The sequence below is a fragment of the Anser cygnoides genome, unplaced genomic scaffold (assembly GCF_040182565.1).
Source record: "Anser cygnoides isolate HZ-2024a breed goose unplaced genomic scaffold, Taihu_goose_T2T_genome scaffold_63_1, whole genome shotgun sequence".
In the NCBI taxonomy this organism is placed as follows: Eukaryota; Metazoa; Chordata; class Aves; order Anseriformes; family Anatidae; genus Anser; species Anser cygnoides.
Genome location: NW_027103080.1, coordinates 174272 through 197473, shown reverse-complemented (window position 1 = coordinate 197473; position 23202 = coordinate 174272). Strand labels below are relative to the sequence as shown.

General features: G+C 52.5%; 1 protein-coding gene across 1 annotated transcript; it reads right to left on the bottom strand.

Moving 5' to 3' along the window:
• Positions 1–10017: 10017 nt before the first annotated feature.
• LOC136789567 (uncharacterized) lies at positions 10018–22381 on the bottom strand. Its single transcript, XM_066989608.1, has 3 exons — positions 21591–22381; positions 21134–21486; positions 10018–10065 (listed from the first exon to the last, which is right to left on the bottom strand). Exons 1-3 carry the CDS (start codon positions 22183–22185, stop codon positions 10018–10020), a joined length of 996 nt encoding a protein of 331 aa, XP_066845709.1. The 5' UTR covers positions 22186–22381.
• Positions 22382–23202: the final 821 nt, after the last annotated feature.

Sequence of the window (23202 nt, the reverse complement as noted above, 5' to 3'; positions counted from 1 at the left end):
TGCATCCCCAGTGGTGCCAGTGCACTCTCTGGACTCACTGCAATGCATCCTCAGTCGTGCCAGTGCACTCTCTGGACTCACTGCACTGCATCCCCAGTGGTGCCAGTGCACTCTCTGGACACACTGCACTGCATCCCCAGTGGTGCCAGTGCACTCTCTTGAGTCACTGCACTGCATCCCCAGTGGTGCCAGTGCACTCTCTGGACTCACTGCAGTGCATCCCCAGTGGTACCAGTGCACTCTCTGGAGTCACTGCTGTACATCCTTAGTGGTGCCAGTGCACTCTCTGGAGTCACTGCACTGCATCCCCAGTGGTGCCAGTGCACTCTCTGGACTCACTGCACTGCATCCCCAGTGGTGCCAGTGCACTCTCTGGAGTCACTGCACTGCATCCCCAGTGGTGCCAGTGCACTCTCTGAAGTTACTGCATTGCATCCCTAGTGGTGCCAGTGCACTCTCTGGACTCACTGCACTGCATCCCCAGTGGTGCCAGTACACTCTCTGGAGTCACTGCAGTGCATCCCCAGTGGTGCCAGTGCACTCTCTGCACTCACTGCACTGCATCCCCAGTGGTGCCAGTGCACTCTCTGGACTCACCGCACTGCATCCCCAGTGGTGCCAGTGCACTCTCTGGACTCACTGCACTGCATCCCCACTGGTGCCAGTTCACTCTTTGGAGTCACTGCGGGCATCCCCAGTGGTTCCAGTGAACTCTCTGGACTCACTGCACTGCATCCCCACTGGTGCCAGTGCACTCTCTGGACTCACTGCAGTGCATCCCCAGTGGTGCCAGTGCACTCTCTGGACTCACTGCACTGCATCCCCAGTGGTGCCAATGCACTCTCTGGACTCACTGCACTGCGTCCCCAGTGGTGCCAGTGCACTCTCTGGACTCACTGCACTGCATCCCCAGTGGTGCCAGTGCACTCTCGGGACTCACTGCACTGCATCCCCAGTGGTGCCAGTTCACTCTCTGTACTCACTGCACTGCATCCCCAGTGGTGCCAGTGCACTCTCTGGACTCACTGCAGTGCATCCCCAGTGGTGCCAGTGCACTCTCTGGACTCACTGCACTGCATCCCCAGTGGTGCCAGTGCACTCTCTGGACTCACTGCAGGGCATACCCAGTGGTGCCAGTGCACTCTCTGGACTCACCGGGGTGCATCCCCAGTGGTGCCAGTGCACTCTTTGGAGTCACTGCATTGCATCCCCAGTGGTGCCAGTGCACTCTCTGGAGTCACTGCACTGCATCCCCAGTGGTGCCAGTGCACTCTCTGGACTCACTGCACTGCATCCCCAGTGGTGCCAGTGCACTCTCTGGACTCACTGCACTGCATCTCCAGTGGTGCCAGTGCACTCTCTGGACTCACTGCACTGCATCCCCAGTGGTGCCCGTGCACTCTCTGTACTCACTGCACTGCATCCCCAGTGGTGCCAGTGCACTCTCTGGACTCACTGCACTGCATCCCCAGTGGTTCCAGTGCACTCTCTGGACTCAGTGCACTGCATCCCCAGTGGTGCCAGTGCACTCTCTGGACTCACTGCAGTGCATCCCTAGTGGTGCCAGTGCACTCTGTGGACTCACTGCACTGCATCCCCAGTGCTGCCAGTGCACTCCCTGGACTCACGGCACTGCATCCCCAGTGGTGCCAGTGCACTCTCTGGAGTCACTGCACTGCATCCCCAGTGGTGCCAGTGCACTCTCTGGACTCACTGCACTGCATCCCCAGTGGTGCCAATGCATACTCTGGGCTCACTGCACTGCATCCCCAGTGGTGCCAGTGCACTCTCTGGAGTCACTGCACTGCATCCCCAGTGGTGCCAGTGCACTCTCTGGACTCACAGCACTGCATCCCCAGTGGTGCCAGTGCACTCTCTGGAGTCACTGCAGTGCATCCCCAGTGGTGCCAGTGCACTCTCTGGACTCACTGCACTGCATCCCCAGTGGTGCCATTGCACTCTTTGGAGTCACTGCAGTGCATCCCCAGTGGTGCCAGTGCACTCTCTGGACTCACTGCACTGCATCCCCAGTGGTGCCAGTGCACTCTCTGGACTCACTGCACTGCATCCCCAGTGGTGCCAGTGCACTCTCTGGACTCACTGCAGTGCATCCCCAGTGGTGCCAGTGCACTCTCTGGACTCACTGCACTGCATCCCCAGTGGTGCCAGTGCACTCTCTGGACTCACTGCACTGCATCCTTAGTGGTGCCAGTGCACTCTCTGGAATCACTGCAGTGCATCGCCAGTGGTGCCAGTGCACTCTCTGGAGTCACTGCAATGCATCCCCAGTGCTGACAGTGCACTCTCTGGACTCACTGCACTGCATCCCCAATGGTGCCAGTGCACTCTCTGGACACACTGCACTGCATCCCCAGTGGTGCCAGTGCACTCTCTGGACTCACTGCACTGCATCCCCAGTGGTGCCAGTGCACTCTCTGAACTCACTGCACTGCATCCCCAGTGGTGCCAGTGCACTCTCTGGACTCACTGCACTGCATCCCCAGTGGTGCCAGTGCACTCTCTGGACTCACTGGAGTGCATCCCCAGTGGTGCCAGTTCACTCTCTGGAGTCACTGCACTGCATCCCCTCTGGTGCCAGTGCACTCTCTGGAGTCACTGCAGTGCATTCCCAGTGGTGCCAGTGCACTCTGTGGACTCACTGCACTGCATCCCCAGTGGTGCCAGTGCACTCTATGGACTCACTGCACTGCATCCTTAGTGGTGCCAGTGCACTCTCTGGAGTCACTGCACTGCATCCCCAGTGGCGCCAGTGCACTCTCTGGAGTCACTGCAGTGCATCCCCAGTGGTGCCAGTGCACTCTCTGGAGTCACTGCAGTGCATCCCCAGTGGTGCCAGTGTACTCTATGGAGTCACTGCAGTGCATCCTTAGTGGTGCCAGTGCACTCTCTGGAGTCACTGCACTGCATCCCCAGTGGTGCCAGTGCACTCTCTGGACTCACTGCACTGCATCCCCAGTGGTGCCAGTGCACTCTCTGGACTCACTGCACTGCATCCCCAGTGGTGCCAGTGCACTCTCTGGAGTCACTGCAGTGCATCCCCATTGGTGCCAGTGCACTCTCTGGACTCACTGCACTGCATCCCCAGTGGCGCCAGTGCACTCTCTGGACTCACTGCAGTGCATCCCCAGTGGCGCCAGTGCACTCTCTGGACTCACTGCACTGCATCCCCAGTGGTGGCAGTTCACTCTCTGGACTCACTGCAGTGCACTCCCAGTGGTGCCAGTGCACTTTCTAGAGTCACTGCACTGCATCCCCAGTAGTGCCAGTGCACTCTCTGGACTCACCGGGGTGCATCCCCAGTGGTGCCAGTGCACTCTCTGGACTCACTGCACTGCATGCCCAGTGGTGCCAGTGCACTCTCTGGACTCACTGCACTGCATCCCCAGTGGTGCCCTAAGGGGAACAGCTCTAATTTAATAGATGCTTCACCAGAAAATCATGAGTCATCTGCAGTTTTGAAGTTTTCTCGGATCAAGTCCCTTCAGACAGTTGAGGAATTTGCTCTATCACCTATGAAAACTGGTGCTCTAATAAGTTAGTGAGTGAACAAGAGAGAAATCCTCTGCTAGATGACTTGACAAATTTGGTCTGAAAACAGTGTTGAGGCAGAACAATCCACGATTTTTGCCTTGGATGCACAGAGAGATTGGGGGTAGTAGAATTCTTTTATTCTTCATTGATATAAACCTTTTCAAAACAGGTGTTTGCTCAACCTTGCTTCCACTGTGTGCATGGGAGGGAGATAACTGAAAGTGGGGAGTGTTGCTTGAAACCTGCAAGTGGCTGAGGTCCAGTGGGGTTGGAGGCTTTCTTACTCCTTTTGGAAATGCAAAGCAACCTTGCGCCTACCCTGCACTTGCAGAAGGATCACGACAGCCCAAAGCACAGAGGCTTTGTAATTACTGCATAGGGATTGGGAGCAGGGGGCTGCAGGCGTGGCCTCTGTGAGAACAGTGCGGAAGCTGCCCGTGTCAGATAAGAGCCAGCTCCAGCCAACTCCAGAAGGGCCACGGCGCTTGCCAGAGCTGAGCCTATAAGCGATGTTGTTTGCACCTCCGGGAGAGCAGATTTAAGAAGGGGGAAATACTGCTGTGCAACAGAAGCTGGAAGAGCAAGGAGAGAGAACCAGCCCTGCAGCCCCCAAGGTGAGTGCAGCAGGAGGCAGGAGGTGCTCCAGGCTCACAGCAGCAGTTCCCCTGCGGCCTGGGGAGAGGCCCCTGGTGGAGCAGGCTGTCCCCCTGCAGCCCACGGGTCCCACATGGAGCAGATCTCCACGCTGCAGCCCGTGGAGGAGCCCCCGGTGGAGCAGGTGGATGTGGCCTGGAGGAGGCCGCGGCCTGTGGAGAGCCCCCGCAGGAGCAGGCCCGGCCTGGACTGGAACAGGCTCTGCTGAGCCTCTTTTGCCCGTGACGATCATAGTGGAGTGATCTCCCTGTCCTTCTCTCAGCCCTTGAGCGCTTTCCATCCTATTTTCTCCCCTTTCCGTTTGAGGAGGGGCAGGGAGAGAGCGGTTGAGGTGGAGCTCAGCTGCCCAGCTGAGGAAAAACACCACACCTGCTGTTCTTCGACCCTCAGCAACCCCACAGCATCTTCCTGGAAGGGATCCCTTTCCTTCACGCCTGACAGGCGCCGCCTCCAGAGGCTTGTGCCCCGTTTCCGATCGCTTTCTCAGTGCCCCCTTCCCCAGAGAAGGATCCCAGCTGCTTGGCTTCCCTGCCCTCCGATTCCAGGCTCCCGGAGCTGTTATCCCAGCATCGCAGCAGCCAGGTGACAATGTGCTCGCCTGCATGACAGCTGAAATCTTGTCCCATGTCTCGCAGCTCGCCCAGGGATGGGGATCACCTGCCTACTGCTGCTTTTCTCTCTTTTCTATTTTATAACAGCCTCCTCTTCCCTTCCATGGCCCTACATTGGGGTCGCCTGCCTCGCCTTCCTATTGCTCCTTCCCCTTCTTCGGAGGACTTTCTTCCCTGCCTAAACGAGATGACTTCTGCATCCATTCCTTCATCTTGTGTGTATTGGCGACTGATACGGCAACGGGGTAGTCCCCGGAGCCAGCTGTAGGGCCTGTCACAGGGTTGGAGGGGCTGCAGGGAACATCACAAGGGTTGGAGGGGCTGCAGGTAACTTCACAGGGGTTGCAGGGGCTGCAGGTAAAATCATAGGGGTTGCAGGGGCTGCAGGTAAAATCACAGGGATTGGAAGGGCTGCAGGTAAAATCACAGGGGTTGCAGGGGCTGCAGGTAAAATCACAAGTGTTGCAGGGGCTGCAGGGTGCGTCACAGGTTTGCATCAGATCAACCAAAAGAAATTATGTCTGCTAGGGTCAACGTTTTACGCATTCGTCTAGTTATATCTGCGTGGCCCTTTTGGAAGGAGCCCAGATCAGAGCGTTTCTCGTTGTGGACTTCAGGCTCCTGTCCAGGTTAAGCTGTGCAGGTCGTTATTCATGCAAGGACATAGAGAGGTGGAGGATGGACGGGAGTCGTGGAGGTGGGAGCCCCTTTCTTGGAGATGATATGTGCCCATCCATGTGGGGAGGAATTACCTTGGCCTAATAAGTACAAGGTGTTTTCATACTTTGTGTGTTCCTTCAAGGCCTCCACCAAAGGTGTCAAGGTGAATATCAAACAGACCTGAAGAGACCCAGGAACTGGGCTAAGGAGGCAGTTGCTATAGGTACAGAGTGGCTCATGGTGGATAATATTGAATGATATGTCACATTCACAAACTCACTGCGCTGAGGCAGTGTCTCAAAGGAGGCATTAAAGCAAACCCAAGGAACAGAGAGTGAGCTGAGGCTGGGAGCTGACCTCCTGCTGCCAGCTGGTGTCAGGGCACGGGCACAGAAATGCACGTTGCATCTGTGAATTCTGGGGATCATGCACAGATTTCCTGTGTGTTAGCATGCTTGTGCTTGTGGCTGTGCTTATAGCCATGAGGGACACATAGGGCTGTATTAGTGCTTTTCCTGGCTTTACTTCCCTGACAGGTGGTATGCTAGAAAGCATGTGGCCCAATATTATGTACTTTAGCAGGGAAGTGTGATTTTCACACACAAACATAAGTAATGTCCTCAGCTGCAAGCAGATCTCTGCCACCAAAGCACAGTGTTCCTGGGGTAGCTCTTTTCCATTTGATGCATACAAAGCAGAACAAAAACGCTGATGAAGTCACCAAAGCATAGTGACTAGATTTCCAGGGGCAGTGATTTCCTTCGTATCAGGGCAGACACAGATCCCTTTTGCTCATTTTGGAAATTATGTCCAAATCTCGGGGGTCAGAGCGATGGAGGATGTCGACTTCTAATAATTCCTACAGGCTTTGTCTTCCACCATGGAGAACCGTCTTTATGTGATGCAAGTTCCCACTGAAGGGGAATTCCTGCACATTGTAAGGCTCTAGTCCATATGAGCTGGCCCCAGATACCATGGCTAGGTCCACATCCCAGACAGAGCAGAGCAGCATACATAGCTGCAACAGGCTTGAATAAGGACGCTGGTCGGTGGATAGTAGGACTGTTGCTTGGTAGTTTTAAGCTGCTGGGCAGCTGAACTCCACCATAGCCACTCTTTCACTCCCCCTCCTCAAAGGAAAATTGGGAAAAAATATGATGAAAAGGGCTCAAGGAATTGTGATAAGGACAGGGAGATCACTCAACAATTATCGTCCTGGACAAAACACATGCAGCACAGGGAGATTAATATAATTTGTTGCCTATCACTAGCAGACTACAATAGTGAAAAATTAAAAGCAAACTTAAAACCCCTTTTACCTCCTATCCACCCTGCTCTACCTCCTCCTGCCGAGTGTTGCAGGGGAATGGGGGATGTGGGCTGTGGTCAGTCCCTAACACTATCACCTAACACAACATCCCTAACACTTCATCACCTGCTGCTCCTCCACGGTCCCTCTCTGCCCCTGTTCCACGCGGGGTCCCTCCCACGGGATGCCGTCCTTCCCGAAATGAGCCTGCGGGGGCTGCTTACAGGCCACCATTCTTGAGGAACTGTTCCGATATGGGTCTGTACCACAGGGTCCGTCCGTCAGGAGCAAACTGCTCCAACCTGGGTCCCCCACGGGTGGCAGCTCCCCCCAGGCCCCCTGCTCCTGCGTGGGCTCCTCTCCATGGCTGCAGCTCTGGCCTGGGGCCTGCTCCTGCGGGGGCTCTCCACAGGCCGCGGCCTCCTCCAGGCCACATCCACCTGCTCCACAGGGGGCTCCTCCACGGGCTGCAGCGTGGAGATCTGCTCCGTGTGGGACCCGTGGGCTGCAGGGGGACAGCCTGCTCCACCAGGGGCCTCTCCCCAGGCCGCAGGGGAACTGCTGCTGTGAGCCTGGAGCACCTCCTGCCTCCTGCTGCACTCACCTTGGGGGCTGCAGGGCTGGTTCTCTCTCCTTGCTCTTCCAGCTTCTGTTGCACAGCAGTATTTCCCCCTTCTTAAATCTGCTCTCCCGCAGGTGCAAACAACATCGCTTATAGGCTCAGCTCTGGCAAGCGCCGTGGCCCTTCTGGAGTTGGCTGGAGCTGGCTCTTATCTGACACGGGCAGCTTCCGCACTGTTCTCACAGAGGCCACGCCTGCAGCCCCCTGCTCCCAATCCCTATGCAGTAATTACAAAGCCTCTGTGCTTTGGGCTGTCGTGATCCTTCTGCAAGTGCAGGGTAGGCGCAAGGTTGCTTTGCATTTCCAAAAGGAGTAAGAAAGCCTCCAACCCCACTGGACCTCAGCCACTTGCAGGTTTCAAGCAACACTCCCCACTTTCAGTTATCTCCCTCCCATGCACACAGTGGAAGCAAGGTTGAGCAAACACCTGTTTTGAAAATGTTTATATCAATGAAGAATAAAAGAATTCTACTACCCCCAATCTCTCTGTGCATCCAAGGCAAAAATCGTGGATTGTTCTGCCTCAACACTGTTTTCAGACCAAATTTGTCAAGTCATCTAGCAGAGGATTTCTCTCTTGTTCACTCACTAGCTTATTAGAGCACCAGTTTTCATAGGTGATAGAGCAAATTCCTCAACTGTCTGAAGGGACTTGATCCCAGAAAACTTCAAAACTGCAGATGACTCATGATTTTCTGGTGAAGCATCTATTAAATTAGAGCTGTTCCCCTTAGGGCACAGTGAGACAATGTGAGAAGAACCCTGTATCGCACTGATTGAGGCTTTATAACTCTACAGAATTGTCAGCCAACAATAAATGGAAAGTGCAGGAGGAATGTTCTTTCTTCCTCCTTGCCCTGCCATACGTTAGCGGACAGCTTGTGGTGGGGTATAGGTTCAGAGCCTCGCAGAAGAAGGATTTGAACCCAGGCTCTCCACAGTCTGCACCACTGCCTTCCTGAGGGCTTTTGACTCTTGTTTGTTTGTTTTGTTTTGTTTTTGCTTTTGTGGATGGTGTCTAAGTCTGGGGGAAAAAGAACCAACTGTGGGAGGAGGGAATGCTACTCCTGTCTGTGATAGTGATGATTTCCGGACAGTGGTAGCAACAGAGCTTCTGCAGGGAAGAGAAAATTACAGGCAGTCTCTGTTGCTATTCCACGTACTGTGAGTACTGTGTGCAGTTTTGGGCACCACAGTATGAGAAAAAGATATAAAACTGTTAGAGAGTGTCCAAAGAAGGGCAACAAACAGGAGGGTCTCTTTTAACAGGTGTATTGAGATTTGTGGCAAGGTTTTGGTAGCAAGGTCAGGGGCTGCACTGTGCTGGACACAGCAACAGATGCACCATAGGCCAAACTCAGACAATAAGCCAAGGTGTGTTGCCTCTGAGAATGCACAGAAAATATTGGATGGAGAGAGCTGGAGAGAACAAAAAGAATGAGGAACAACAGAGGGAACATCAAGGTCATAGGAGGAGGAGAAGTAGATGCTCCATGGTGGAGCAGATATTCTTTGAAACCTGTGGAGGATCCATGCCAGAACAGATGAATATTCCTGACAGGGACTGCAGCCTGTGGAGGACCCACACTGGAGCAAAGTAGAAACGAGAAGAAAGGATAGGCAGAGAAGAACTGCTGCACATTAACCACAGCCTCCTCCTGTGCTGCCCATTTCCCCAGTGAATGGACTGAGCGAGATCAGCAGGTGGAAGACAGGTGCTTGGAGTGAAGTTGAGCCCAGTAGAGGAGGAGAAGTGTTTGTTACCCCTATGTGGTTTGATGTTTGTCCTTTTGCTTCCCAACACCTGAACTAGTAATTAAATTTATACAAATTAATTGGCATTAAATTAATTTCCTCAAGTTAAGAGAGATTTTTCCACAACAATCATTGATAAGCAATATCCCTGTCTTTATCAAAGCCCATAAGCTTTCTCGTTCCTTTTTTTTCCCCACTTTTATCCCCTGTCCTGCTGAGGTGGGCAGGAAGTGAGCAGGTTACATTACATCCAACAGAAGCTCTAACACATTTTTCATTGGAGAAGTAGACTTTGAAATGCCAAACACCTTTACATCTCTAAATATTATTTAGATACCACATGTTGTTAATTTTTACAAGTAATATTGCATGTTGTTAATTCTTCTAACATCTAGGCTATACATTCAAAATCAGTTATCTAATAAAGTCTATTTATTAAAACATATATAAAAAACATATAGCACATATTGTGTTATAAAGCACACAATTCCCTACCAATGACAACAAAAAAAATCGTCTAATTGAGCATGCAGTTTTCATTAGCCTGTTTTTTTTCCAAATACACAACAACACATACACATGTATGTGATGTTGGTTTTTTTTTTTTTCATCATTTCTCACTGAAGCAATACCGATCCCGTATTGGATCTGTGTCATTACTCTAAGTTTTGTTTCTAATGTACTTGAAAAACTTCTTAACTCTACTGATTGCAACAGTGGATTTTTTCCTAGTGATCTTAACTCCATTTATCAATTACTTATTCCCTTAAATTCCTGCTTTGAAGAGATCGTTAGGTATTCACCATCTCTCACTATAATTTATAGCTTTTCTCTTCTTTTTCAATAGTTCAGCCCTAGTCAACTCGGAGTTGGGGAGCAGCAGCTTCTATGGAGATACTATGCTGAAAAAAAAAAAAAAAAAAAAAAAAAAGATTGGCCCTGAGGGAAAGGAATGTGGGACAGAGAGATGGGGCAAGGGGTGTGGTTTGACCAGGATACCTTGAGGGTCTGGGAAGAGAAGAAATGGATGGGTACTTAAGAGGTGAGATCACTCATGGCAGCATCACAGCCTACATACTGAAGAATTGTGACAAGCAGTTTAGAAATGTGAGTTATTGGTGGTCTTCTGTTGATCTGCAGCTGTGCTCCATGGCTGTAGCTGCAATTTCAGCAGTTTACTGTGTAAGCCGCATGTTGCCACTTCATTGATCAAGGCAATGCTGTTCAGTTGCAGGGAAGAGGGGCAAGACACAGGGAAGAAACAGAGGGAATGGAGAAAACTGTACAGTCTGGATATGCACAAATAGCAATAAAATCAGTGCTGGACAGAAAGAGACAAGACAGACAGACAGACAGACAGAAAGAGAGACAGGAAGTAAGAAAAAGAAAGAAAGAAAGAAAGAAAGAAAGAAAGAAAGAAAGAAAGAAAGAAAGAAAGAAAGAAAGAAAGAAAGAAAGAAAGAAAGAAAGAAAGAAAGAAAGAAAGAAGAGAAAGAAAGAAAAATAGAAAACCCTACACTCATAAAAATGAGAAACATCCAGGCATAAAAGGACATAAAACAAAGACAACTGTCATGATGTGGTATGATAGGATCTAGGAGAAAGCAGAAATCCAGCAATGCTGTCTTTCCTACTCCTCAAAACCAATTCAGTTGACAACTATGGATGCTTCCAGCTGGAAAAAAATGGAAGAATGAAGTGGAGGACTCCTTGCCATCGCTGTGTTTCTGGAGCGCACCTCTACCTTTCTGCCCAACAGGGGGTGGTTCTTGGGAGATAATTGCAGAATGTGAAAAAACATGACCAAAACCAGAGGACCCATCTCCACAACTGCATGATAAAGATAAAAGACATCTCTAGATGCAGACCTTAGAGCTCCAATTCACTATGTCCCACTACTGGAAGTTATTTTTATGCTTTGTTTTTAAGGCCACTGGCTGCCTCCTCCCTTATGCTCTCCATTCCCCCTGTTGTCCTGTCTTCTTTCTCCTGCATTGCTTCCTTTCCTTGGTGGACCTTGATGAGATCTTTGATATTGTGTTGTATATATATGTGCGAAGGCAGTATGTCTCTTATTCTTTTACACTGCTGACTGCTACCCCATATACCTCTGCAAGTTTTCTTACAAGGGATTAAGAGAGAAAGGCCTGTGCCTGGCAGAGGGAGCAGTGAATGATGATCTAGCAAAGCAGTCTATCACAGACAGACGACACTGGCCCAGAAATCCTGCTTGAAAATTTGGTGTACATGGAACTGAGACAGAAATTGGAACTTTCGACCAAACGCTGTAGGTTAGAAGTTGTTTCAGCTGAACGTACTGGGCACGTATTTGAACGCTAAAGGTAAGGTATTGTTTTGTTCCTGTAAGATCTGAGTGTTTCACACAGCACTCCAATATCCTCTCTTAAGTAGGGGAGGCAACCATAAAATGCAGAAGTTGGCAGATGCACAGGATGTGAGGTACTCTCAGTAGAGAATTTGTTCCTAATATATATTCTAAATCTAACTTTTCAGTTTAAAGCGGTTACTCCTTGTCCTGTCGCTCCAGGCCCTGATAAAGACTCCCTCCCCAGCTTTCCTACAGGTTGCCTTTCAGTACAGGAAGGCTCTCCCTGGTGTCGCAGTCAGCTCACCTGTTACCCAGGTGTCACAGTTATTTCCTGCGATGGGAATAATGACAAGGGTTAATCTATTGCAGGTGATTTCATACAATTATAGAAAAGCTTTTGTTGGAAAGCACCTTAGAGGTCTCCAGATCACCCCCGTACTTCAAGCAGGGCCATTTTTAAAGCCCTGTCATATTGCTCAGGGGCTTGTACAGTCAAATTTTGAATGACCCCAGCAAGAGACCCTACAGTCTCACTGTGTGCCTTTGCCAGTGCCTAGGCAGAGTGTGCTTCCCCTGCTGGTCCTGGTGAGATGAACTGATACAAGTTTTGAGAAAACAGAAGTTTATGCTACTGCATGAAGTACCCTTTGTAACATTTTTTTTTTTTTTAACCTTTACCGTTTCATATCTGAAATTTGAAATTCATCAGGGAACTCAGCCTGGCACACAGTAAAACTGATGGCAGATACTTCACAATATTATTTGAATTTCACGTAAATAGAACAGACTAGCAACTTACTTAGGAGAAGTAATACAATTTTAGAAATATTCAAAACCAAAGGCATTCCAAACTAAGTTTAAGTTCAGAGGAAATCCAAAGGAAAAACTAATTTTGAAACTAATAATCAGAGAACATAATCTTCTACAAACGATAGATTTTCCTCCTGCATTGGGTAATTTTGATCTGTCTTTAATGATCATCTCGATATGGCTTTGACACTGAGTATTTTGCTTTGCCACTGCATTAAGTCTTCTTCTCATGTGTGGTAAATGTCCTGCTCTCATGGGATGGGCCTAGGAGACATACGCACTGTGTCTCATGATGCTTGGATATCATCTTAAATCTGTGAGAAGAGGAAAGGTCTCACTGCTTCCTGAACAGGGAATTGGATGTCTGCAGTTGAGAACCCTCTGTCTAATCTAGAAACGTGAAGGAAGGAGTTTGCTGGATTGCAAGTGACAGTGAAGAAAGCCACAGATGACATATCGAACTGATTGAAATGTTATTTAGCTCAGGGCATGGCTAATGATGTGGAGCTGGAATAGTTTGACGATTGTAATTACACTCACTATCATTGTTATTTGTTTACAGGATGGTAATGCCTAAAGGTCCCGCTGGAGCCTGAAACAAGGTTGTGCTGGGTGCTGCACGTGCATATATCAGTGGCGATTTGAGAGCTAGTGATACAAACAGACAAAACAGAGATTGAAAGGAGAAACAGAGGGATAGAGATAAGAAGATCTCCCTGCAGGTCGTTTAGGGTAACCAGCCATGAGTGCAGTGCATCCAGGTCTCCAGTGCTCTGCTGGCCCAGCCAGATGAATGGAAAACATTGCAGCTTTGGAAAAATAGTGTTTCTTCTAATTCTTTGGCCACAGGTTTGATGTTTTAGGACTGCTTTTTTTTTTTTTTTTTCTTTTCCCCATTTGTGCTAGAAAAGGTGAGCTTTTCAAATACCTATTCTGAATTAAAATATCGTTTTCATTGTTATGTTTCTGTTTTGTTGGCACTATTCATAATAACTTCTACCCTTCGGTGGAAGCAAAAGCTTATCATACCATAAAATTGGAAAGATCACAGAAAACTTCAGAGCTTTTGAAGAAAGGTGAGGAAAATCCATTCCCTGCTCTAGGCAGAGAGAGTGGCTGATTTCCAGAAAGGTAAATGGGCAGGATAAGGCCGCTTCATGTTCACTGATGGCCAGTTGTATGGACTGTGAAGATAATGGACTACCAGCACAAGAGACGGTGCCAATAATCTAATCCAATACGATCTATTTCAAGTGGTGGAGACCTGATACTCTATGACAATGTGAGGAAGACCTAACTGTCAGGCAAACTTTGAGATGATCATGTTCAGGATCTAAAACTGTTATGACAAGTGTCAACACAGGAAGGGTGAAACAAAGGCATGAATGTCATACAAGGACCGATAAATCTCAGGAAGGCTGGAAACCAAGGCAAATGGATGGAATAAGATGGTGCTTTGTGTTAGCAAGAAGCAGAGGATAGAGAAATTAAATGTTATGGGTCAGCAAAAGAGTGGTTTTGTGCAAATCACTGCTAAAGATAGACAGCCTTGCTAGCCTGCTCTTTGCTCTTAGCTCCAGTGTAATAGTGAATTATCTCTGTACAGTTATCAGACACGTAAACAATAATGGGAATTATGGGAGACTTTAACTTCCCAGCAAAAGATTGAAAGATAATTACCACTTATGTTCATCCAGGTATACTATGTGATGGCTTTCTTCCCAAAAGTGAAAAAATACAAGACCGTTTTAGACTTGGCTCCTGTATGGGTTTAAATGTAGTAAAATTTGAATAAAGTGTGATCATGAGCTGACTTTTCTCATTTTACATTTCAAGACAGACAAAACCAGGCTTAGAATGAAGGTTCTGAGGCTTAGAAATGCAAACCTTGAAATCTAAGGAAATGAATAATTGAGTGTGACTAAGCAGCTCTGGGACTTGAGTGCAGAGAAGGCATAGTTAAAATTCAAAATTCAAAGAGGAAAAAAGCGATGAGAAAAGGTATGTTTCAGAGGTTAAAAACTGCAGAAATAAAGTAAGAATGACCAAAAACCTCCTTCACATAGGAAATTAAACAATAATAGTAAGTGGTACTTAAGCCACAGAAACCAGGGGGAAGAAAGAGAACAAATTAGGACAGTTGCACACTTGAGGCAAAAATAGGTCAAAAGTTACTGATGTCTCAAATGCTGCAAATCTGATTTCCTGCATCTAACAGCAACAACAATGTGATATTAAGGGCAGTGACAGGACTCCCATTGAAAAGGAGGGTAGGGCACTAGGCGCAACATCATCTGGGGTGAAATAAAAATCTATAGTGATTCAAGTGAAAAATGAAAAGCTGATATCTACCTAGCCTGTTAACAGCATTGGCACGCAGAACAACAAGTCAAGTAGGAAAAATGCATAACAATTGTGCAAATCGGGGATAGTCCCCAGAATGGGAGAGTAACAAATATACTTCTGTCCAGAAGAGGGTAAAGAGTCATCCAGACAAGTTTGGGCCTGTTAGTTTGACATCAACACCGTGCAAAGTTTTGTAGCAAGAACAGATAAGACCAGGGAAGTAGGGGGTAATGTGTAATTTACAAGATAATTTATCAGAGCTAAATTGTTTCCAGACAATTTAGTAGCTTTCCTTTGTAGGACCAGTTCTTCCCTACACAGGGGATGAACTCCATCTATTTCACTTTCTGTGAGCTTCTGATACATTATCTACGGATTTGGGCTTTGGGGCTGCAAGAGAATAAAGGGAATTTGCAATTGTTCACACTGAAGAGGGAATTACCAGCAAAGGAGTGGTTACCTATGGTAATTCTCAGAGACAGTTCTGAAACTGCAGCTGCTAAGGAGGCAAAGACTCATGGAGAAATGTAGGCTGGAAGGGACCTCTGAAAACCCAACCTCCTATTCAGGGCAGAGCTGACTTCAAAGTTAGATATGTTCGGTATGGACACGGTGGCTGAAGATTAAAAGTTACACAGGAGCTTTGAGATTTGCAGGTGACATAAGGTTGGGAAGTACTACCAAGCCTGACAGAAGGCTATCGCTTGTGATTGAAATGGTTCAGGTGAAGTGACATGTGATAATACAAAGCAGAGCCATTCTCAGAGATTCTCAAAAAAGGGTGATTTTTTGTCATGTTTGCTATATGGCAGTCAGGAGTTTAAAAACAAACAAACAAACAAACAAAATGACAAGAAAACCTCTTATGAGCAAGTTTGGACAGGAAATTGGTAGAAACTTCCCATTTTAAGAATGAAGTGCACCATAGCTATGAAGTCAGCATTCACCTAAGCAGTAATGGCCAACTCAAATCCCCCACAAGAAAGCAGTGGACAAACCAGAACACTAACAAACATGTTGGGGTCTAGAGTCAAACAGATATACCTAACTTTATTATACCTCAGCATCTGAGGGATTGCTTTTAGAGGCTGAGGGCTTGTACCCCATTTCCAATCACTTTCTCTGTGCCCCCTTCCCCAGAGAAGGAAGCTGCTTGGCTTCACTGCCCTCTGATTCAGCTGCCCGCTGAGGCTGCCCGCTCCTCAGCACCTGTAAGCAGCAGCACCTTCAGGTCTCCTCCTGCACCAGCAGCACATCAGCGTCTCTTGTTCCAGCAGCAGGACATCGGCGTCTCCCATTGCACCATGCAGACCTCCACGCCTCGAGTGCCACCAGCAGTACTCAATGCGAGCTGGACGCTCAGGGCACTTATGGCCACCCACCTTTGTGAGGTCAAAGGCTGACAGTGACTCTCTGCTGACCTCACACGGCTCTCGGGCGCCCCGATGGCAGAGGTTACGGCGGTAAGCTGACTGCCAGGAGAAAAGGCTGACATGAAGTGGCTGCTCCACAATGCCAGGAGCAAGGTCTGCTGGAATGGGGGTTCGGAGGGGAGCTCGGCCTTCGGCCTGGGAACTGTGCCTGGGAGCCAGGGATGTCCTTGGTGTGCAGCTGGACACCTGGGCCTGAGAAAGCAAGGTTTCTTTAGAGAGAATTGGAAGCATCGTCACCTAGTGGCTGTGTCAGGGGGACGAGAGAAATGCACAGCATCTCTTGGTTCCCTGAAGTGCACGTGTCCTACACCCTTGGATGTCTCCATGATAGAAAAAGGGACTGATTTTTACCCAAAACAGAGCTCCTTTCTCTCGGGAGCTTCTCATGCTGCGTGTCCTCCTCTCTTTCTTGTATTTGGCTATGACTTTAGGCTTGTTCTTGCTACTCCTTAAGCAGACTGAAGCTTCCCCGGATCATCACGTTAACTGATTTTCACTACCTCTACGTGCCTTTCCTCCACTTCTCATCTAATTAATTAGTGCTATCCTCTTCACGCCTGCTACAGAGGTATCTTTCCTACCTGGTACAAGCTAGAAGAGCTTAGCAGCATCCATACGTCTCTTTCCTTTAGTCGTCACAGTTACTTGCTCGAGGTAATTTGTGTTGAGCAGTAATCAACAGGAAGTGTCACCAAGCCAAGGCTGCATTTGCTTGTGTCTTATGGAATCCCTGCAGCTGTGTCCCCTCCCAGCTTCCTGTGTGCCCCAAGCATCCTCGCTTGCAGGGCAGTAGAAGATGCAGAAAAGTCCTGGCCTTAGTGGAAGCACTGCCCTGCAAGAGCTAAGACATCCCTCTTAGCAGCACGCTGTAGCCCCGAAATCCCAAAAAACGGCACATGCCAGCTACTGGGAAGGAAATGAACTCTGTCATTGTGATATACCCGCTCAAGGCCCTGCTCTTTGGCCCAGGTGTCTACGAGGCGGTTTTGGAAATGAATCCTGTTGTGTGACTCCGTTCTTTCTGGGTGCTACGTCCCCATAAAGCTTGCTTTTCAAGGCCCAGGAGGCTCTGCCGGGCACTGGCCTGGGTTCCCAGCCTGACCCACCTGCTGGGAATCAGGGAGGCTCGGTCGGTGTCTTGTGCTGTGTTTACAAGGACAGGTTCTGGTAGCGGGGGGCTGCAGGGGTGTCCTCTGTGAGGAGAATGCAGCAGCTGCCCCATGTTAGATAAGGGCCGGTTCCAGGAGGCTCCAGAGGGACCCGCTGCTGCCCAGAACTGAGACAAAAAGGATGATGGTTTGCGCCTGCGTGAGAGCCCACCTAAGAAAGGGAAAGAAACCTGCTGCACAGCAGCGTCTGGGTCAGGGAGGAGTGAGAAACCTCTCTGCAGCCCCCAAGGTGAGTGCAGCAGGAGGCAGGAGGTGCTCCAGGCTCACAGCAGCAGTTCCCCTGCGGCCTGGGGAGAGGCCCCTGGTGGAGCAGGCTGTCCCCCTGCAGCCCACGGGTCCCACACGGAGCAGATCTCCACGCTGCAGCCCGTGGAGGAGCCCCCGCTGGAGCAGGTGGATGTGGCCTGGAGGAGGCCGCGGCCTGTGGAGAGCCCCCGCAGGAGCAGGCCCGGCCTGGACTGGAACAGGCTCTGCTGAGCCTCTTTTGCCCGTGACGATCATAGTGGAGTGATCTCCCTGTCCTTCTCTCAGCCCTTGAGCCCCTTCCATCCTATTTTCTCCCCTTTCCGTTTGAGGAGGGGCAGGGAGAGAGCGGTTGAGGTGGAGCTCAGCTGCCCAGCTGAGGAAAAACACCACACCTGCTGTTCTTCGACCCTCAGCAACCCCACAGCATCTTCCTGGAAGGGAACCCTTTCCTTCACGCCTGACAGGCGCTGCCTCCAGAGGCTTGTGCCCCGTTTCCGATCGCTTTCTCAGTGCCCCCTTCCCCAGAGAAGGATCCCAGCAGCTTGGCTTCCCTGCCCTCCGATTCCAGGCTCCCGGAGCTGTTATCCCAGCATCGCAGCAGCCAGGTGACAATGTGCTCGCCTGCATGACAGCTGAAATCTTGTCCCATGTCTCGCAGCTCGCCCAGGGATGGGGATCACCTGCCTACTGCTGCTTTTCTCTCTTTTCTATTTTATAACAGCCTCCTCTTCCCTTCCATGGCCCTACATTGGGGTCGCCTGCCTCGCCTTCCTATTGCTCCTTCCCCGTCTTAGGAGGACTTTCTTCCCTGCCTAAACGAGATGACTTCTGCATCCATTCCTTCATCTTGTGTGTATTGGCGACTGATACGGCAACGGGGTAGTCCCTGGAGCCAGCTGTAGGGCCTGTCCCAGGGTTGGAGGGGCTGCAGGGAACATCACAAGGGTTGGAGGGGCTGCAGGTAACTTCACAGGGGTTGCAGGGGCTGCAGGTAAAATCATAGGGGTTGCAGGGGCTGCAGTTAAAATCACAGGGGTTGGAAGGGCTGCAGGTAAAATCACAGGGGTTGCAGGGGCCGCAGGGTGCGTCACAGGTTTGCATCAGATCAAGACGCATTTCCCTAGAACCACACATTTTCTCCTGAAGGTGCTGAATAGTAGTGAATGGTCTTCAAATGCATAGAGCAGACCCAGCAAACGTACAGCTGGTGCTCGGAAGTAGTTAACTTTTATTTTGTTGTTGTTAATTTTGTATCATGACAACAGATGCAAATATGTATCTTGAGTTGAGGGCAAAGGTGACCTTGGATCTGAAGCACACAGGCGTTCACTAATGTCCCCCCCACCCTGAGTGAATCCAGAACGACTCGGAAGGAAAACTAAAGTACAAAGCAGTGCGTTGTGATAAAGAGAGTTTAATAGGGTAGAAAAGGAAGAGAACCTAAAAAAATGCCATCCTGTACAACACAGTCAATAAAGTAAATTTAATGAAATAAAAATGAAACCAATTTTTCCCATTCTAATGAATTCCTATCCCCATCGTGACTTCCCATCCCACTGATCATTTCCTATCCCAACAACCTCCCGTGTCTGATCCCAAGGCTGAATTCCCAACTCCCATCACCCTCCCATCCACCCAGCCGTCCACCCATTTTCTCCCGTCCGTGCTGGCCATGCCCACATCCATGCACGGACTGAGCATGGGCAGCGGGAGCGGGCTGCATGAAATCCCCTCGGCATCCCAGTGCAAGAACAGCTGCAGGCAGAGGCCTTGCTGAGTGAACACCTACACTAGAGGAATTTAATAAGGAAGGCACTAAATAAGAGAAATGACCCGAACGAAGAAATAAGTTTGGGATGTCAGCCATTTGGTGTCCCAACAAGCAGTTCCCATGCCCAACCTTTCCCACCCCAGCTATTGCCAACATCCCAACAGCTTCCCACTGCAACGTTCATTCGTGACCCGCGCATTTCCCATTGCCCCAGTTGCCCATCCCTGACAGTGGCAAACACTGCCCAGCTCCAGCACTGGAGAAGGGAGAGGGCAAGCGAGGGGGGCAAGGGCTGAGGAGCGTGGCTGAAGCTGGAGCAGGCGCCTGCAGAGGTCTCTGTGCCTGCATGCTGAGCGGGCCCGGGTGCTGCGGGGGCCGTCGAGGAGCGCAGGGTCACGGGTAGCCGTAATACTTGGCTATGGCGTGGTCCTTCTGCCGCTGCACGAAGAATTGCACGGGGCCGATCTTCATCTGGTGGGCCGCCCGCTGCCGCTCCTCCTGGGCCAGCTTCTTCAGGCGCTCCCGCTCGGGACGCTGCTGCGGCGTGATGGGCACCGACGCCTCCTGCTCCTCCAGCGGCGTGGGCGCCGCGTCGCCGCCCGCCCAGGGCCCCACGCAGGGCACGTAGTCCACGCGGGGCTGCGCCGGACGCTGCAGCGTGCGTGGCTGCGTGGGCAGAGGCTCCCGCTGCGCTTGGCCCCCCGCGGCTGGCAGGCACGGCGCTCTGGGCGCCTGCTGCACGGGAGCTCTCCACGCTCGCGCCGTGCTGCCTGGTGGTGCCGGCACCGCCTGGGCCTTGTCGCCAGCTGGGGGCCGGGGGGCAGCGGGCACAGCGCTGGAGCCTGGCACCGTCGGCGGGGCCCTGGGCATGCTGCTGGGGCCGCTGGAGGTGGGCTGCAGCTGCACACAGGGCGGCTGGCGCACTGGCCCCAGCGCCTTCGCCCTGGCCCCCAGCGGCTGCAAAGTCTCGCTGGGGGTCTTTGTCCCCGGGTGCTGGCGCTGCAGCGTCTTGTCCCCGATGCCTTGGGGACGGAGCCTGTCCTGGGCCCGCACGGCACGGGCACGGGCACGGGGCTTAATGGGGGGGGGCTCCAGCAGCAGCAGCGCTCTCCGGGGAGGCGGTGCCGCTGCTCCTTGCCCCCCAGCAGCCCCCGGGCTTCGGGCTCTCTTGCTGGGCGCCCTGGTGCTGTCGCTCGCCGGCTGCTGCCTGCCGCCGCCCGCTTGGCTGCTGCTGCCAGCCACCGCGCTGTGGCCACCCGTCTTCCCCTGGCACAGCGTCTTGGGGCCTTGGCCACCCTGGCCCAGCAGCGTCGTCTTCTCCTTGCCGGGGGTTTTCTCCGTCGCCGGCCTCCTGTGCTGGGAGCTCTGCGCTGTGCTGGGGGTGCTGGTGGGCGCGGGGCGCTTGGCCCCCCACTTGGTGCCGGTGGGCGCAGGGGCAGGCGGGGGGCTCTTGAGGGGACTCAGAGGGGGATTGGGCAGGGGCCTCCTAAGGGCTCTAATAAATTCAGGGCCGGGGGGGCTCTTGAGGGGACCCAGAGGGGGATTGGGCAGGGGTCTCCTAAGGGCTCTAATAAATTCAGGGTCGGGGGGGCTCTTGAGGGGACTCAGGCGAGGCTTGGGCAGGGGTCTCCTAAGGGAATTAAGGAATTCAGGGTCGGGGGGTCTCTTGAGGGGACGCGAGGGAGGGTTGGGCAGGGGTCTGCTAAGGGCAGTGAGGAATTCAGGGTGGGGGGGCCTTTTGGGGAGAGGGAAGGGAGGGTTGGGCAGGGGTCTCCTGAGGGCACTGAGCTGGGGACTGGCTGCAGGCTCGAGGGGGGAGCTCGCTGCCGGCACAGCAGGGGGCTGCACCGCCCGCCCACCCTGCACCTTCTCGGGGTGCACCCCAGGGGTTGAGGGTACCTCACCCAGTGCTCTGGTGGCTGCCAGTCCCTGTGTGCTCGGCTCCTCCATGTCCTCGCAGAGGTCGGGCAGCTCAGACAGGAAGCGGCTGAGCACAGGACTGCTGGGGACACCGGGGAAGGCGTCCTGGGGCTCCACGGCATCGAGCCAGCTGAGCAGCTCCTCCAAGCCGGAGATGTCCAGGTCGGCCGGGAGCTGGTCCTGCAGGTGCTGCAGCTGCTGGCTGTCCCCTGCCAGGTGGGGAAAGGCCTCGGCGAAGGCATCGGGGCCCAGCTCAAGCAGCTCCAGGGGCTCCTCAGGCACCTCTGCAACTGTCGCCGCTGAGGAAAAAGCAAGCAAATCCCCCAGGATGGGCGATGCCAGCTTTCCCATGGCTCCTGGGTGTGGGGCGCCCAGCGGCCGGCTGCGCCAGCCCCAAACTCACCGTCGGGCGTCACCGTCCGGGTGCTGGCAGTCGTTGGAGCCTGGGCAGGCTCGGAGGGAGTGGGGCCGGGCAGCGGGGGCCCCTGGTCCTCGCTGAGCCCCACGGCGTGGTCGCAGGGCTCCGGCAGCTGCCCCCGGCTGCTGGTCAGGGTGCGGGGCGTGGGGAGCGCCTGCCCCCGCAGCGGAGGCCCCGGGACGAGGAGGGGTGGGGGGCCGGGGTGGGCAGGGGCCTGCAGCAGGCAGGTGCCTGCGGGGTGCAGGAGCTCCCCATGGAGCACGGCCCCGGGCCCCAGCCAGAGGGGATCCTGGGGCAGCACCGTCCCCGTCCCCACGGGCTGTCCCCACTGGTAGACGGGGGCCCAGGGAGGAGCGGTGTGGGGGAGCTGCCCCACAGCAGGGAGCTGCCCCACGGCGGGGAGCTGCCCAAGCTGCAGGTGGTGCCCCTCGGGTGGGAGGTGCCCCCCAGGTGCCAGCTGCACCCCGGCGGGGAGCTGCAGCACCTGCCCCTGGACCCCCGGCACCACGTGCCAGACGGTGGCCTGGGGCAGCGCGTAGGGGAGGGTGGGTACCTGGGGGGGCTGCAAGGGCAGCGCCATCGCTCCGGGGAGGGAGGGCAGCAGCCACGCAGCCACCGTTGACGGCACGGCTGGGACGACGAAGGGGGAGTTTTGCGTCTGCGGAAGCCGCGGAAGCCGTCTGGGGAAACCCTCTGTGGGAAAAAGGGCGCTGGGGTGAGATCTGGGGCGCTGGGCTCGCCAGCAGGGCCGCAGCCCCGGGAGGAGCGGGAGCCGGCTGCTGTACCTGCCATGGTGGCTGGAGAGTGGGGCGGTCGGTTGGGGAACGCGGGCAACGGCGGTTCCGTCCCAACGGCTGACCAGCCCCTCACCGCCATCTTGGTGAGGACTGCAGGTTTTGGACCCAAGCAGGCTTCCCGTCGCAAGACTTTTCCATCCCCATCAGGCTTTCCCTCCCACGCATCATTTGCCATGCCCAGGACGGTTTCACACCAACACTTCCCCGTCCCAAGCATTTCCCGTCCCAGTACCAGCTTTTCATCCTAACGGTCATTTCCCATCCTTACAATTTCACATGATAACAGATTCCCATACGAGATATTTCCCATCGACACGAAGCCTTTCTTAATCCAAAGAGATCTCATCCCAAAGAATTCCCATCTCTCTGATTACTTTTCCAAGTACTTCCTTCCCCAGTGAATGTTACCCGCCCCATTAAAGACTTCCCATCCCAATACTTCCCCATCCCCGGAGTGATTTCCCATCCCGACGCTTTTGCTTCCCAAGGATTTCAAACCCAGGGAAGATTTCCCATCTCTTTGATTTCCTAGCCCAATGGCTTTCCACCCCAAGGAAGTCTTCCCATCCCAGCAATGATTTCTCGGCCCACTCATCATTTCCCATCCCAATCATTTCCCATTTTCACCATCCAACAGACAGCTTAGCCAGCCCACAGCTGTAGAGAGATCACAACAGGGATTTGGACGACTCTGTTAGATGCAAGGTCACGGAGACTTGGTGTGCTACCGATTGCTCTTTATTACAGATCAACACAGATCGCCAGTACCAAGGGCGCTGGGATGAATCTGCTGAATATGC

Bases quoted from the DNA above. Each gene is read 5' to 3' on its own strand.
- LOC136789567 (XM_066989608.1), bottom strand. From the start codon at position 22,185: ATGGCGCTGCCCTTGCAGCCCCCCCAGGTACCCACCCTCCCCTACGCG. The intron at 21,487-21,590 runs GTGAGTTTGGGG...CTTTTTCCTCAG, and splicing joins CCGGACGGTGACGCCCGACG to CGGCGACAGTTGCAGAGGTG. The intron at 10,066-21,133 runs GTGCAGGGTGGG...TTTTTTTTTCAG, and splicing joins CTGGGGTGCACCCCGAGAAG to CATAGTATCTCCATAGAAGC.